This window comes from Bos indicus x Bos taurus, chromosome 18, assembly GCF_003369695.1.
Source record: "Bos indicus x Bos taurus breed Angus x Brahman F1 hybrid chromosome 18, Bos_hybrid_MaternalHap_v2.0, whole genome shotgun sequence".
NCBI classification, from domain to species: domain Eukaryota; kingdom Metazoa; phylum Chordata; class Mammalia; order Artiodactyla; family Bovidae; genus Bos; species Bos indicus x Bos taurus.
Window position 1 is genome coordinate 30391340 of NC_040093.1, and position 17147 is coordinate 30408486.

General features: G+C 53.2%; 2 protein-coding genes across 3 annotated transcripts; both read left to right on the forward strand.

The window, feature by feature from the left end:
* Positions 1–1872: 1872 nt before the first annotated feature.
* LOC113876697 (dipeptidase 2-like) lies at positions 1873–7546 on the forward strand. Of its 2 annotated transcripts, XM_027516196.1 has the most exons (12): positions 1873–1969; positions 2131–2600; positions 2865–3164; positions 3432–3558; positions 3872–4001; positions 4089–4230; positions 4523–4592; positions 4713–4889; positions 5499–5583; positions 6217–6292; positions 6955–7090; positions 7180–7546. In XM_027516196.1, the coding sequence occupies exons 3-12, from the start codon at positions 2962–2964 to the stop codon at positions 7435–7437; spliced, it is 1404 nt and encodes a 467-aa protein (XP_027371997.1). In that variant the 5' UTR covers positions 1873–1969; positions 2131–2600; positions 2865–2961; the 3' UTR covers positions 7438–7546. The 2 variants fall into 2 exon arrangements, with proteins under 2 accessions (XP_027371997.1, XP_027371998.1); XM_027516197.1 differs by having other exon boundaries at positions 1893–2600.
* A 2880-nt stretch (positions 7547–10426) lies between these two features.
* Positions 10427–14741, forward strand: LOC113876700 (dipeptidase 3-like). The gene is made up of 10 exons (XM_027516199.1): positions 10427–10857; positions 11149–11275; positions 11758–11887; positions 11973–12114; positions 12362–12428; positions 12543–12719; positions 13006–13090; positions 13621–13696; positions 14169–14304; positions 14394–14741. The coding sequence occupies exons 1-10, from the start codon at positions 10592–10594 to the stop codon at positions 14631–14633; spliced, it is 1446 nt and encodes a 481-aa protein (XP_027372000.1). The 5' UTR covers positions 10427–10591; the 3' UTR covers positions 14634–14741.
* Positions 14742–17147: the final 2406 nt, after the last annotated feature.

The following is a 17147-nucleotide window of genomic DNA, read 5'->3' on the forward strand; positions in this document are numbered from 1 at the left end:
GGCCAGAAAATAGGGGACAGAGTGGTGGTGGTGGTGGTGGTGCTTCAGTCACTAAGACATGTCCGACTCTTGGAACCCCGTGGACAGTAGCCCGCCAGGCTCCTCTGTCCATGGGATTTTCCAGGCAAGAATACTGGAGTGGATTGCCATTTCCTTCTCCAGGGGATCTTAGGGGTTTGTGTTATTTGTTGAAACTGGAGCAGCAGGTGAGGGCAGACTCCCCAGGACTTGAAAGCCAAATAAAGGAATCCGAGGTTTAGGAGCAACAAGAAGCCACAAAAAAACTTTGGGGAGGAGGATGGCACCAGATTTTTCAAAGAGAGACAGGGTATGCCTGCTCTGTGGGAAATGAACTGGAGATGGGGAGACCAGAAGGAGGTGAGAGATGAAAATGACCTGTACTGGGAAAGGAACGGTGGGCATGGAAAGGAGACATACCCGGGAGATTTTTGGAGATTGAATCAGCAGAACTTAAAGATGCCCTGAAAGGGGAGGGGTGGGCAGAAAGTAGAGGGTATCATGGATGACATTCAGGTCAGCTCTGGAGCCAGGCTCTGGGTTTCTCTGCCTCCATCCTCTTTTCACTTCCACCCACTGTCGGCAGCACCTGGAAAACTTTTGTCACAACCTCTGCCCCGAAACTGTCCCTGTGTCCGGGGGGATCCTACAGGACAAGACTTTGCTAGGGTGTTCCTTTCCCCCTGGTGGGGATGGGGCATGAAGATGCCTTGGGTGAGATTAAGGGAACGACATGTCACCTTTTTGGCTAAAATCTGCTTGCCGCTTGGGTGTGAGTACTCCCGTGCCCCTGAGTATATAAGAATGTACATGTGTGTGTGTGTTTCCATGATCAGCTTTATATGGTCACCTCAAGGCCATGGCCACCGGTGCCAGCCTGTTTAAGGACTGAAGCTGAACGTTATAGAAAATTTGTTGCCTGGCTAATCTTCTACAGTAATGGTGCCTACCTCCTCTAGGTCAAAACAGACTATCTAGACATCTGGTTCTTGCAGAATAGCTAAAAAAAGAAAGAAAGAAAAAAGGCTAAATTCTCTTTTTTCATTCCTCTGTCAGCAGCTGCTGTTTGTTTGTACTTCCTGGAGGTCTATCAAGAGTGGAATGAACTGTTTATCCCCCAAACTCATATTTTTTTTTTTTTGCCTGGAAACCAGCCCAAGAATTTCTCCTCCCTCTCCCCACTGTGAGAGTGACTGTGGGGCCTGCTGACCAGCAAGGGGAGGGAAAGGAGCCAGGTCTGAGTTTGGGTGCCCAGGGCAGGGATACACCCTGCTGTTCTCAGCATCAGAGCCCTAGGGGACGCACGCTCTGCAGGCAGGCTGCCTAGAGAACCCTCCAGCTGCAGTGAGCAGGGAGCAGACTCACCTCCAACATAGCACTACCAGTGTGCCCTTCCTTCTGGCCTGTAGGCACTGGGCAGTGTCAAATGCAATATACATGAGCCTTGAAATATACACAAGCAGGGACCCTTCCCCTCCCAGGTAGCCCAGGACCTCTAGTTCTGTTGGAAGAGTTTTGCTCATTTCATTTTTAGAGAGATTTCTAGGGTCTCCAGCACTCAGACTTAGGTCCTTACCCCTGAGCTAGTCACTCCTGCCACCTGGGGAAGGTTCCAAAGGCCAAACAGCTCCATGGGGCGCCAAGGATCAAAGCAGAAGCTTGAGAGGCTGGAGATGAAGGAGTTTGGGCAAGGTTCCAAAAGCATCTCAGTGGCTGAGCTTCTGTGAGAAGGCACATCCCCAGTGTATGTGTGTGGTGGTGGTGGGAGGGGGCTGTTCCTAGAGGAGTCAGCTAGGGTGAGGCCTGAAACTAGAAATGAGGAATAGGGTGGGGCCTCAGAGCAAGCACAGGAACTTAGGCCTTGAGGTTTCCGGGAGAGCTAGAGCCACAAGGGCCATGAGATACAACGACTGTAGCAGCAGAACCCAGATGCCAGGCATTCCACACTGAGGTAGGAGGGATCCTGGCCAGCAGGTCAGCCCACAACTCTGGGAGGAAGCTTCCTGGGGTGGGGAATCTCCTGCCACGGAAGTGACTTCAACTCCTTCCACTCAATAGCCTACCAACTGGGTTCTTGCTCTGTTGAGTAAAAGGTTCCTTAACTTTTTCCAGATGGTTGTTCAGTTCACATCACCAAAGTTCCTCAAGTGAGGCCCTGGAGAAGTGCAGCAACTCCTGAATGCGCTCTTTGCAGAGGGTGACTGGGGGGAATAGGGGAGGGGTGCCCCTGACAATTCCCAGTTGCTGGCTGAAGTCTCCTGAGAATGGTCATGCACTCTGGGGAGTCAAGTAGGGGGAGACAGAAGGTCGGGGGCAGAGGGGCCATTTCTGAATCTAGAACCCCCAAGTTTAACCCTCCATTTCTAAAAACTATCTCCTCCCTCACACCCACCCCTCATGTCCCAGCACATGGAAACTGGGAGCCCAGATCAATGGGGACACAGAGACACTGGCACGCAGCCCTGGGGTGGGCGGGGCAGGCTGCAGACAGATGGGGACAAGCTGTGCTCCTGGGAGGGGCTGCCTGAGGCTGATGGCCACTCTCTGACAGAAGCGCCCTGGACTCTCTCTTGGACAACAAGGTTAGAGGCAGGGGGAGAGCAATTTAGGGCGGCCCCCTCAAAATAGAGGGGTCGGGAGAGGGGCGGGGGCGGAGGGAACCCGAGATGGGAGGGGAATGGGCTCAAGGTGGAGGCCAGGTTAGCCCACAAGAGCCGCCTCTTAGCAGAGGGCAGGAGGGTAGTTCGGGCCTCCATGGCACCCGGGCTTTGCGGATTACGGCTCTCTGCACAGGGGTCGCAGGGTCCTGTGACTCTGTGTCCCCTCTCTCCATGCCCCTCTCCCAGAGGCTGCGCAACTACGTGATCTGTGTCGACTGGCAGAACCCCAGCACCCGCACCGCTCTCAGACCTGCCTCTGCCTACCTGCCCGGCCCTGTGCAGCATGCCGAGTGGGGGCCTCGAGCATCCCCACATGCTCACCCAGCGGCCTCTGCTGCTCCTGCTGTGGCTGCTGTTGCGGCTGGTAACCCGCGCCCAAACAGCACCGGCTGCCCCTATCGCCCTGACCAGTCTGGACACCTCCAGCACACTGAGTCTGGGGGAGCGTGCACGGGCCCTGATGCGGGACTTCCCGCTTGTGGATGGGTGCGTGGGGGCTGGTGGGGGCCTAGCCCGGCCCTGGGCAGGGGAGGAAGTCCAGAGCATGCAGAGCTAGTGGGGCAGCTCCCTCACACCACCCCTGGGTGTCCTCTCCATCATCCTTGGGTGCCCCTCTCCTCTTCTGTCACCCTCTCTGGTGGGAACCCCCTCAGCCCAGGCCTCAGCTAGTCTATGTGACAGTGTGAGGTGGGGGAGTCCCCTGGTTGGCCTGAGCCCGAAGGAGCCCACCCATTTGCCTTGACCTCCCTCCAGCCACAACGACATGCCCCTGGTCCTGAGGCAGTTTAACCGCAAGGGCCTACAGGATGTTAATCTGCGCAATTTCAGCCATGGCCAGACCAGCTTGGATAGGCTTAAAGACGGTCTCGTGGGTGCCCAGGTACCAAGGGGACACACAAGATGCCACCATGGCTCTGGGGGAATGTGGGGGAGTTTGGGGGCCTCAGAGACCACGGGTTAGTCACATCGGAACTCAGTTACCAGAGCAACCTAGAAAGTGCCATGACAAGGATGCTGGGGGCTAACAGGGGTCACAGTGAGTCAACATGATGGGCATCCAAGTACCACAGAACAAGCCATGCATCACATGTGACACTGGGCACAGGCAGTGCTGCACCAGCTGTGGAGGCGGTGAGAAACCCAAGAAGTTCTAAAGGAACCCCTACCCAAACCATCCCCTGGTCTTCCCTCAGTTCTGGTCAGCCTACGTCCCATGCCAGACCCAGGAACGGGATGCTGTGCGCCTCACCCTAGAGCAGATTGATCTCATCCACCGCATGTGTGCCTCCTATTCTGAGCTAGAGCTTGTGACCTCAGTTAAAGGTAGACGGATGGGTGGTGGTGGGTGTCAGGGGCTTGATTAAGCTACCCATGTCTCTGACAATGACAATCTGCCCCACCTGCCCCCAGCTCTGAATGGTACCCGGAAGTTGGCTTGCCTCATTGGTGTGGAGGGTGGCCACTCACTGGACAGCAGCCTCTCCATCTTGCGTACCTTCTATGTGCTGGGTGTGCGCTACCTGACACTCACGCACACCTGCAACACACCCTGGTGAGCTTGGTGCAGATGGTATGGGCCCAGTGAGGCAGGGATCTGCCCAAGATCATGCTGGGGCCCACACCAAGATTCACCCCTGGGATTTGGCCCCGAACCTGGAGTGGGGAGGTCTACAAAGCAAGACTGGATCCCCAGAAGAGCCCTCCTACTGCCCCACACAGCCCTGCTTGGGTCCCTCCTCTTGCTCCAGGGAGTTGCAAGTGTAGAGGGCTCGACGGAACCTCTGTCTAGCTTCTTGTAGCTGAGTCATGACCACCAGTCAGACTGCCTCCTGGCCACCCTGCAGGGCAGAGAGCTCAGCTAAGGGCATCCACCCCTTCTACAGCGATGTCAGTGGGCTGACCAGCTTCGGTGAGGTGAGGACCCCGGCTCCATACCCTGCCCCATGTGAATGCACAGCCCCACCTGGTCCCTCCAGATAAACGCACCTAAGACAAATGCAGCCCTGACACCCTCTCCCCAACCCATCCCTGCAGAAGGTGGTGGCAGAAATGAACCGTCTGGGCATGATGGTGGACTTGTCCCATGTCTCAGACGCCGTGGCACGACGAGCCCTAGAAGTGTCGCAGGCACCTGTGATCTTCTCCCACTCGGCTGCCCGGGCTGTGTGTGAGAGCACCCGGAATGTTCCTGATGACATCCTACAGCTTTTGGTGAGAGACTGCCCTTGCCTGCAAACCTAAAGCAAGACATTCAAACCAGGAGCCCCTGAACCTGAGATTCTGCTCCCTCAATTTCCTCAAACCCTAGGTTAAAGATCTTCTGCCCCCAAAACACATGAACCACAGCCCTTGAACTCTTGAACTCTACGTGGGGGTTCTAGGTAGTAAACATTCCTCGAGACCCTCCCTGGTGGTCCAGTGGCTAAGACTCCGTGCTCCCAATGTAGGGGATCCGGGTTCCATCCCTGGTCGATAGATCCCACCCACTGCAACTGATAGCTCACATGTTGCAACTAAAGACCCTGCCTGCCCCAGTAGAAGATCCCGCATGCGACAAGTAAGATGGAGGCTCCCACGTGCCACAACTAAGACACGGTGCACCTAAAAGAATAAATAAAAATACTCCTCCAAACCCACAAACCAAGTGCCAAGACACCACCCAGACCCAGAGCTGAGGCTCCCCCATTCACACAAACCCAGAGAGGAGACATCTCTGATCTCAAAGCCAGGACTGAACACCTTCCTTAGAGGGCTGAGAGAGTGAAGAGGCAGGTGGTTGTGCCAGGGGCCAAGTCAAATGTCCATTGTCCAACCCTGCAGAAGAACAACGGTGGCATTGTGATGGTGTCCTTATCCGTGGGGGTGTTACAGTGCAACCCACTAGCCAACGTGTCTACTGTGGCAGGTAAGCCTCACCCTGGGCTCTCTGAACAGTTCTGATTTGGACCTGAAACAGGGCACAAATTTGAGGAGGACCTCAAAAGGGCCCCAGGGGTTTGACCCACTGCTGGCAAGAGGCACTGCTCCCCCAAGCCCAATAATGAATGGCACACAGTTCTTGGAGCCACGGAATCAAAATGGATGCTGATGGGTATCCGGGAGGCAGTCAGACACAGAGTCCAGGTGCTGCCCATCTGCACCTCTGCAGGGGCTCCAAAGTACGTTGCCTGTGCCTCTGGTCAAGGGACTGGGCAGCTCCATAGGTCCCTGGGGTCTCTGTCAATTGTTTCCTTGTTCCTTTCTCACCACCCATGGAGAGGCTACCTCGAAGGTTCTCAAGGGAACTGAGAGGCAGAGTGAATCTTGGCCCAAATGCGTGGCTCTGAGGTCCACTCCAAATCTGAAGTCCAGTCTGGAGCCAGCCGGGATCACTTCAGACCAAACCTCAGGGCTCTCTACTCGGTGCTCTGGGTGCCAGGCCATGAAGGAACTGGCCTGTCTGGCCTACAGGCTGCAAGAAGGGGAATCAACAAAGTCCAGTCCTCACCACCTCCCCCCGACCCTAGAAGTCCCACACTGCTGACTTTCCATCCTTCAGATCACTTTGACCACATCAGGGCTGTCATTGGATCCAAGTTCATCGGGATTGGAGGAGATTATGATGGGGCTGGCCGGTGAGTGCATCCATGTGGGCTTGTCTTGGTCTGGATGTGTCACGGGGGGGCTTTCATAGCCACGGTGCCCACCATACTATGGTCCTCATGGCCTTGACCACAGCCTCAGGTCTGCTGGCCCCACTGGTATTTCCCCTCTCCCAGGGTCTGTTTGCTGGGCTCTCCTGTCTATCTGCAACCCATTGGCCCTACTCTAGATCATCATATTTGGCTAACCCAACCAGACAGACCTTATCTGTCCAGCATGTGCACCCAGCCAGTGTCAGTAGACCCATGGCCTCTGAGCAGACTCTTAGCAGGGTCTGGGGTGGGCTAACCATCTTCTCTGCCTGCAGTTGGGTCTGTGCATGCAAGGGGGTCAACCTAGTTCTTCAAAAGCTTTTCTTCTTTCTATAAACAGAAGGAAAAGTTTGCATTCAGTGAAAGACATAGATCTTAATAGTTCAATTCAAAGAATTTTGATGAATATTCAAGGAGCTTTAGGGCCCTTCTTCTGAAGGATGAAGAGCAGGCTTGAATCATTTACTCTCTCCAAGTCTCCATTTCCCATATTTGACCAGGGCTGGGGTTCAGTGGACCCTGCATACACAGGACACTGGTTCTGACTCAGGACCAGGGGGCAGGTCTGAGGCCCAATAGCTGGCTGGCTGGTGGCCACACAGGTTCCCACAGGGTCTGGAAGACGTGTCCACATACCCAGTACTCATAGAAGAGTTGCTGAGGCGTGGCTGGAGTGAGGAAGAGCTCTGGGGTGTCCTTCGAGGAAACCTGCTGCGGGTCTTCAGTCGGGTGGAGCAGGTATGCTGGGCTGGGCCACAGAGGAGCTCTGAGCATGTGTATTGGGGCGGGTGCTGTGGGAGCTGCTGCCCACTGACTGACGCCTCCAGGTTCGGGAGGAAAACAAGGGACAGAGTCCCTTGGAAGATGAGTTCCCAGATGAGCAGCTGGGGAGCTCCTGCCGCTCCGTCCTCTCGCATCTGCAGCAGAGAGAGAATCTGGCTCAAGACCAGAAACTAACCAGAACTCCAAGGCATGGGAGTCCTATTTTGTCAACTATGCGGTCATTCTCAAAATCTTCCCCCAACACAGCCCCTGGCCTCATAGTTATTGCTGCCTTCCTGGTCCTCATTCTTTGGCTCTGGTGATCCATTAATCCTGCCAGATGTCACTTTGGCAGATGCAGACATCCACAAAGTTTCCTCTCATGCAAGCACAAACATTTCCCAAAAATAAATGTTTCAAAAATGGAATCAGCATGAGCTGTCCTTGTCTGTAGTGGAGCCTGTGGTACAGGCCCCAACACTGGGGTTTGGTGGGGGACCCTGCAGTTCAGACACCAGGTACTCAAGGCAGACCTGTTGGCAGTGGCCTGAGGAATCCCAGGGGGGTTGGCTCAGCACCAGGAGAAGAGAGTGGGAGGCTCTGGCTGCAGGAAGGCAGACTTTACTCATTCCCTCTGAGTAGCTCACCTCAATCCTGACCCATCGTCTACCACCTGGAGATCTTTTAGGGAATTCTGGCTCAGATTCCCAAGAAGAGAACCTGCTTGGATCACAAATGATCTTTGTTCCTATTTGGACAGAGCCAGAATGTCAGGCTACTTAATGGGCCACAGACCTCTAATGGCTGGACAGCTCTGGAGGTGGGCCCACCCCTCCCCCTGCTCCTCAGAGACTTTCTAAGACATTCAGTCTACTTAGCCACTACATCTTCCCTCAGTCCATAAATGATAATGTGCTAGGGACTTCCCTGGTGGTCCAGTGGCTAAGGCTCTGCATTCCCAATGTGGGAGGCCTGGGTTCAATCCCTGGTCAGGCAACTAGATCCCACATGCAGCAACTAAGAGTTCACATGCCTCAACTAGAAGGTCCCGCATTGTGCAACTCAGACCCTGTGCAGCCAAATAAGCTAAAGAAAAAATACAAAAAATGATGAGACATAAATTGACCAGGGAGTAGGTAACCCCCTTCCTAAAACAGTTAGGACTACCCTGTAGCTCAAACAGTAAAGAATCTGCCTTTGATGCAGGGGACCAGGGTTCAATCCCTGGGTTGGGAAGTTCCTCTGGAGAAGGAAATGCAATCCACCACAGTATTCTTGCCTGGAGAACTCCAAGGACAGAGAAACCTGGCAGGCCACAGTCCATGGGGTCACAAAGAGTTGGACATGATAGAGCAACTAACACACATAAGTGAAAATGAAAGTGAAGTCGCTCAGTCGTGTCCGACTCTTTGAGACCTGTGGACTGCAGCCCACCAAGCTCCTCCATCCATGGGATTCTCCAGGCAAGAATACTGGAGTAGGTTACCATTTCCTTCTCCAGGGGATCTTCCCAACCCAGGGATCGAACCCAGGTCTCCCACATTGCAGGCAGACGCTTTAACCTCTGCGCCACCAGGGAAGCCCCCTCTTTCCAAGATGGCTATTATTAACTAAAGTTTAGTATGTATATTCCTCTAGAGTCTTTTTTTGTGTATGTGTAAAGAAACACAAGCTGGAATCAAGATTGCCGGGAGAAATATCAATAACCTCAGATATGCAGATGACATCACCCTTATGGCAGAAAGTGAAGAGGAACTAAAAAGCCTCTTGATGAAAGTGAAAGTGGAGAGTGAAAAACTTGGCTTAAAGCTCAACTTTCAGAAAACAAAGATCATGGCATCCGGTCCCATCTCTTCATGGGAAATAGATGGGGAAACAGTGGAAACAGTGTCAGACTTTATTTTTTTGGGCTCCAAAATCACTGCAGATGGTGACTGCAGCCAAGAAATTAAAAGACGCTTACTCCTTGGAAGGAAAGTTATGACCAACCTAGATAGCATATTCAAAAGCAGAGACATTACTTTGCCAACAAAAGTCCATCTAGTCAAGGCTATGGTTTTTCCTGTGGTCATGTATGGATGTGAGAGTTGGACTCTGAAGAAGGCTGAGCGCTGAAGAATTGATGCTTTTGAACTGTGGTGTTGGAGAAGACTCTTGAGAGTCCCTTGGACTGCAAGGAGATCCAACCAGTCCATTCCGAAGGAGATCAGCCCTGGGATTTCTTTGGAAGGAATGATGCTGAAGCTGAAACTCCAGTACTTTGGCCACCTCATGTGAAGAGTTGACTCATTGGAAAAGACTCTGATGCTGGGAGGGATTGGGGGCAGGAGGAGAAGGGGACGACAGAGGATGAGATGGCTGGATGGCATCACTGACTCGATGCACGTGGGTCTGGGTGAACTCCGGGAGTTGGTGATGGATAGGGAGGCCCGGTGTGCTGCAATTCATGGGGTCGCAAAGAGTCGGACACGACTGAGCAACTGAACTGAACTGAACTGATGTCAACGTAGGTACAGAAGTAAATTTGGGGGAAGATTTTTGTTTTCTGAGCAGAGGCACATCCTATAAAACGAACCTATGCTCCCCGCATTAGGAGCACACAGTCTTAACCACTGGACCAGCAAGAAGTCCCCAGAAGTAAATTTTAATAAGAGATGTGGTAAAGAATCCGCCTGCCAATGCCGGAGATGCAAGAGATGTGGGTTTGATCCCTGGGGAAGATCCCTGGAGAAGGAAATGTCAACCCACTCCAGTATTCTTGCCTGGGAAATCCCACGCACAGAGGGGTCTGGCAGCCTACAGTCCATGGGGTGACAGAAAAGTCGCACAACTTAGTGAACGAGCAGGCACTAAAACAAAATGGTCTCCCATAAATATTATACAAATTTAATTTTTGTTAAAAATATATAGGGGATCTTTTTCTTCTGCCAGTCAAAACATACAGATCTAATTCACTCCTTTAAATTTTAATTCTTCCCAGAATTTCATGGAATATTTAACCAGTTGGAGTGCAGGCATATCCCTGCAGCTAAAACCCCACATGGGCTTGCGACCTGTCTGCCTAGAGGTGAAACTGGGAAGATTCCTGGGCCCCTCCTAGTCACCCCCTGGCCTCCTCCCCGAATCAGTAGGCCCCTGGCGCTTGGGAGGGGTGGGTGCAGGGCAGGAAGCAGGGACAGAGGTAACCCATGGTGAGCCGCCTGAGGGCGCTCGGGGCAAAGGCTGGCCTGGCCTATTGGGGCGCGACCCTAGATGGGAGGGAAGGGCCTACCTCCCCCTGGCGGCAACGCTGGGCGGCGGCATTGCGGATCCCCGAGCTAATCTGCCTAGCGTCCTGACTCCAGCCGCTTCTCACGAAGCCGTGCCGCTGGGTCACCAGCATCGACGGTCGGGACCCCACTGTCGCCCTCTGCCCCTCGCCCGCTCCTCTTAGTTCTCGAGACCCGCCTCTGCCCGGCTGCTCGGCCCTGTGCAGCAATGCTGTCCCTAGGCCCCGAGCGTCCCCACGTGCTCACTCAGCGGCCTCTGCTGCGTCTGCTGCTCCTGTTCTGGCTGCTGCTGCGGCTGGTAACCAGCGCCCAGACCACCCCGGGCGGTCCCAGCGCCCAGACCACGTGGGGAACCCCTAGCGCCCTGACCAGGCCGGCCACCTCCAGCACCCCAACAGCTCCAGGCACCCCTAGAGGCCTGAGTCTCCAGGAGCGTGCGCGGGCCCTGATGCGGCACTTCCGGCTGGTGGATGGGTGCGTAGGTGGGGGTGTGCGGGCTGGTGGGCGCTGAACCCGTTCCTGGGCAGGAGAGGAGGTCCAGAGCGTCAAGAGTTAGAGAGAAAGCTCCCTGATACACCCCTCTCCTCCACCACCCCCATAGGGCGCCTTCCTCCCCATTACGCTGTTGCTGGTAGAAACCCCTACCTAATAGCTGCTCTTCAGGACTATCATCCGTGTGAGGTGGGGATGTGGGGTGGGACAGGGTAGGCCCATGACCTGGAGGCCATGTCCCCTACTCTTCTTACTTTGTCCTGACAACCCCAGCCACAACCACCTGCCACTGCTCCTGAAACGGCATTTCCAGAACAAGCTACAAGGTGTGAACCTGCGCAATTTCAGACTCGGCCAGACCAACCTAGACAAGCTCAGGGATGGCTTCGTGGGTGCACAGGTACCAGAGGGACACACATAATGGCCTCTGGGGAATCTGGGGGCCACAGAAACCTTGGAAGACAGGCCTCTGATGGACATAGGACACACTATGTGCCATCATGTGGCTGCTGGGGAGTGAGTATAGGGGTGTTGGAGGTCAAGACAGGCCAGCTGCATGGGTGCCCAGGTTCTGTGGAGACACAGAAAGTGATCGGAAAATCCTTGGTGAGGGTGGGGCTCTGAAACCACAAAGGATATGGTGGATTGCCCTTGGGGCATTCCCATAGCCCATGGACAAACAGCAAGCAATGATGTGTCATGATTTCAACTGGGCTGCTGGCAGCAAGCTGAATAGTCATCAGGGTACCACAGGGTCATGCGGTGCTGGACTCAGGCCACTGACCCACATGAGTGCCCTGAGGGCTGAGGAGGAGTTAAGTAGCAGGCCTATAGCATTGAGACCAGCCTAATCTCATTCTGGACCCCTGGGCCAACCACCAGTTCTGGTCAGCCTACGCCCCATGCCAGACTCAGGACCAGGATGCCGTGCGCCTCACACTGGAGCAGATTGACCTCATCCGCCGCATGTGTGACTCCTACAATGAACTGGAGCTCGTGACTTCAGCCGAAGGTGGGCTGGGGGAAGGGAGGGGAGTCAGGGGCTACTCTGGTGGTTCTGGCCCTGGCCTCTGACCACTTGATCCATCTTCTTCTAGGACTGAACAGCACTCAAAAGCTGGCCTGCCTTATTGGCGTGGAGGGTGGTCATTCACTTGACAGCAGCCTCGCTGTGCTACGCAGTTTCTATCTGCTGGGAGTTCGCTACCTGACGCTCACCTTTACCTGCAACACTCCCTGGTGAGCAGACTGCCTGGCCTGGGGTGGAATGGTAGATGCTTGGTGGGGAAAGTGCCAGAGAGGTGAGGATAGAGGGGTCCACAGAAGGAAGCTGGACTCTCAGCAGGTCCCTCACACTCCCAGAAAGCAGCTGGTCTGAATCCTCACCCTGTTCTGAGGTGGGACACGTGGACAGAGAGTCTGGATGTCCAGGCTCTGTTGGCCAAGGTGTGGCCTGCTAGATTGCCCTCCTCTGGCTGTCTTTCAGGGCAGAGAGCTCCACCAAGTTTCAGCTCTTCTACACCAACATTAGTGGGTTGACAAGCTTTGGTGAGGTAAGAACTCCTTTTCAATACCCTACCTCAGCCACCCTGTACAGGTATGCACACACGTGCATCCCTCCTGACAACCCCCCCCACCAAAAAAAAATCCTCCACTTGTCCCTGCAGAAGGTGATAGAGGAAATGAATCGCCTGGGCATGATGGTGGACTTGTCCTATGGGTCGCATGCCCTGGCACAGCAAGCCCTGAAGGTGTCAAAGGCTCCTGTGATCTTCTCCCACTCGGCTGCCAAAGCTGTGTGTGACAACATGCTAAACATTCCTGATGACATCCTGCAACTTCTGGTGAGCGGCCACCCCAGCCCTCAAACCCAGGACTTCATCCAAAGATCCTTGACCCTGAGCAAAGCTACCAGTCCAGTCCTCACTCACCCTTGGACCTGGTTAACCCTCCCCCATCTCTGAAACTCAAGGCCAAATCAGTTCCCACCCAGGGGCCAAGAGAGGTAAAGCCTCACCCAAGCCCTCAGGTGAGGACTCAGCATTTGCCTTATCAGGACCCCCAGGGCATAGGTGGCAGGCCATCAGGTCAGAAGGGGCAAGCTGAGTGTTCCTTTGTTCATCCAAGTAGAAGAAGAATGGTGGCATTGTGATGGTGTCGCTGTCCATGGGGGTGCTGCAGTGTAACCTGTTTGCTAATGTGTCCACCGTGGCAGGTGAGCCCCACATACAATTCTTCGTGCAGTTGTATCTTGGCCTGTGGCTGCTCAGGCCGTCAGGAGAGCTCTAGCCTTCTAGCACACCCTGGGCCCTGGGCAGGCCTCCCAACAGTCTAGGGGAGCAGACACAGCTCTTCACTGCCCTGAACCCAGATCTGGGGCTCCAACCAGTGCAACAGGTTTAGGGGGAGGCAACTGCCTCTGCTTCTGAGTTTCTCTTTTGCTCCCATATCCCTAGACAGGACAGGCAGAACCCTATGACCAGGCTCTCAAGGAACCAGAGGCATGGTGGCTCCTAGGCAAGAAAAGGTCCTAAGAGGTTCGGGCCCTGAGGTTCACTCTGGGTCCAGAGTCTAGCCTGAGGCCACTCCAGAACTCACAGCAGGCTAGGAGCTCCATGGGATCAGCTGTCCTGTCTTGGATTTCCTTGGGCAGGGGAGCTGGTCACACTGAGCTTCCTCAGATCAGGGCTGGTTCCAGGATCTAACTCCAGCCTCATGCTACCCACCACTACCCTCATCCTCTAGATCACTTTGACCACATCAGGGCAGTCATGGGATCTGAGTTCATCGGGATTAGCGGGAGTTATGATGGGTCTGGCCGGTGAGTGTTTCCCTGGGGTTTGTCTTGGCTGGGATACAGTGGGGAGTCCCTTAGTCTCAGTTCCCCATCCATGGTCCTCCCTTCATCCTCCATTACGGACTCTGGTCTTTTAGCCCACCTGGCATCTTTCCCCTCCCAGGACCTGGTTCCTGGATTCTCCTTGTCCTTCCTGTGGTCCATTTGACCCATTCCCACTCCAGGGCATCACAGTTGTTAAGAATCCCACCCCCCTTCAAGACCTGTCCAGCACATGCTCCACTGCTAGCGCAGCAGATGTGCTGTGGGCTGAGCATCTGCCCAGCAGGTAAGTGCTGCCGAAGCCCAGTTCTTCCAGGAGCTTCCAAAGTTGCATTCAGTAGCCTGAGGAACATGGCCTTTAACTTCCCATATGTGGTTGGAGCTGGTGCCACAGTGGGCCCTCAGCCAGGACCGGGGCTGAGGAGCCACAGTTAGCCAGCTGGTGGCCACACAGGTTCCCTGAGGGGCTGGAGGATGTGTCCACATACCCGGTACTCATAGAGGAGTTGCTGAGGCGAGGCTGGAGGGAGGAAGAGCTTCAGGGCGTCCTTCGTGGAAACCTGCTTCGGGTCTTCAGTCAGGTGGAACAGGTGTGCTGGGCTGGACAAAAGAGGGTTCAGTGGCTTCAGCGGGGGAGGGGGCACTGTGGAAGCCACTGACTGCTGACTTTTATCTTCAGGTGAGAGAGGAAAGCAAAGGTCAGAGTCCTTTGGAGGATGAATTTCCAAATAGGCAAGTGGGCAGGTCGTGCCATTCCCACCTCCTGACTCAGCCTCAGAGTAAGCCTCGGGCCACACACCGGGTGAGAAACAAGTGGCTAACCAACCAGGCCCTCCAGAGGCCCCCAAAAGCCTCCCTACAACTCGTTTTAGGCCTTGTGGCTGCTGTCACCTTCTCAGTCCTCATCCTGTGGCTCTAGTGACCTGGCTAGTCCCCCAGAGGTCACTGTGGCAAAGTCTCACGAAGTTTCCCTTCTAGTCATCCAGCCACAAACATATATATGCTGAGAATAAACATTTCGAGTACAGAGCCAGGTGTGACAGTCCTTTCTTCACAGGGAAAGGGGGTTCGGTCTGATGGGCTCTTGATTGGTGAGGGGTCTTAGGTTCTACCCCCAGCTGCCCAGTATGTTTGGTTCCCACTGGCTTCCAGCTTTGTCTCTCTCTCTGGAAAGGCAGAAGAACCTTACCTTATTCTTACGCTAAAAGCCTGAGCCCACAAACAGCGGTAAAGAATCAAGTTCAAAGTTGATCCCATCATGGAGTGTAACAAAGGGTACATTCCCAATCTCTCTCTGAAAGGTTTTTTTAAAAAAATTTTTTAAAGGATGATACCTTTTATAGAATAAACTAATGTCTTTGGAAATATCAAGAGAGAAAGCATGGGAAGATTTTTCAGATAAGGTACTCTGATTTTTGTTAAACTGATTTTTTTTTTTTTTTTAATGGGCGGGGGTGGGAATCAAGCTGTTAAAAGAAAGAAAAGAAACTGTTCAGCTCTACATCTGCTCAGCTTCCTACAGACCCTCCATCTTTTGGCCACTTTCCTCTCCCAGTCCACAGGGTGGGCCAGAGCCAGATCTAAGTTCCTTCCATGGGAAATTTAAATTAGCAGAGAGTCTACAGTGCCAACTGTTATAAATTGTGTCCATACACTTGTCAGTCTCTCTTTGAATTCTGTTCCATTTATTAAAACAAGTTGATATCTAGGAGAGTGAGTCTTCCACTTAGGAGTATCATCTCAGGAACTTTCCTGGTGGTCCAGTGGGTAAAACCCTGGGCTCCCAGTGCAGGGAACCCGGGTTCAATCACTAGGGAACTAGATCCCACATGCTGCAAGTAAGACTGCATGCCGCAACTAAATATCCTGCCTGCTGCAATGAACATCAAAGATCCTTTGTGCCGCAACTAAGGCCGTGGCGCAGCCGAATAAATAAATAAACATAAAAAAAGTGAAAAATCAAGTCACAGAGTGGGGGAAGTTTTCAACATGTATAACTGACAAAAGGTATATATCCAGAGGCAGACAAGCCAGTATAAAAATGGGCAAGACATTTGCAAAGGAACTTAACAAAAGAGGATATCCAAGTGGCCAATAAGAAAATGAAAAGACTGTCAACTTTACTAGTCACTGCTGCTGCTGCTGCTGCTAAGTCGCTTCAGTCGTGTCCGACTCTGTGCGACCCCATAAATGGCAGCCCACCAGGCTCCACCGTCCCTGGGATTCTCCAGGCAAGAACACTGGAGTGGGTTGCCATTTCCTTCTCCAATGCATGAAAGTGAAAAGTGAAAGGGAAGTCGCTCAGTCGTGTGCGACTCTTAGCGACCCCATGGACTGCAGCCCACCAGGCTCCTTCATCCATGGGATTTTCCAGGCAAGAGTACTGGAGTGGGGTGCTATTGCCTTCTCTGTACTAGGCACTGCTGCTGCTGCTGCTGCTAAGTCACTTCAGTCGTGTCCGACTCTGTGCGACCCTAGAGACGGAAGCCCACCAGTCTCCCCTGTCCTTGGGATTCTCCAGGCAAGAACACTGGAGTGGGTTGCCATTTCCTTCTCCAACACATGAAAGTGAAAAGTGAAAGGGAAGTCGCTCAGTTGTGTCCGACTCTTAGCGACCCCATGGACTGCAGCCCACCAGGCTCCTTCATCGATGGGATTTTCCAGGCAAGAGTGCTGGAGTGGGGTGCCATTGCCTTCTCCAATACTAGTCACTAGAGAAATGCAAAGTAAAACTCACAGAAAAAGATAACTAAAATTCAACAGATGAACAATAGGGTGTTATTAAGGATGTGCAGCATAAGGTTTTCTCATACCCAGCTGGTGGCAGTGTAAACTGACTAAAAAAAAAAAAAAAAACTGTTTTGAAAAACTGTTCCACATTATTTACTAAAGTTAAAGACACATATCAGTTCAGTTCAGTTGCTCAGTCATGTCTGACTCTTTGCAACCCCAGAGACTGCAACACACCAGGCCTCCCTGTCCATCACCAACTCCTGGAGCTTACTCAAACTCACGTCCATTGAGTCAGTGATGCCGTCCAAACATCTCATTCTCTGTCATCCCCTTCTCCCGCCTTCAATCTTTCCCAGCATCAGGGTCTTTTCCAATGAGTCAGCTCTTCGAATCAGGTGGCCGAAGTATTGGAGTTTCAGCTTCAGCATCAGTCCTTCTAATGAATGTTCAGACACATATACCCAAGGATTTAACCATTTTTCTCCCCTAAAGACTCAACAGAAAGGCCTGCACACATGTGCACAGAAAGACATGAACAAACATATTTAGAGAAGCACTATTTTTAGTAATTTCAAACTGAAAATAACCCAACAGTAGAGAAATCAATGGTGTGGTATTAACTCCATGGAAGAGAACACAGCAATGAAAAAGAACAAATTACAGGGGACTTCCCAGGGAGGCCAGGTTTGCTCCCTGGTCA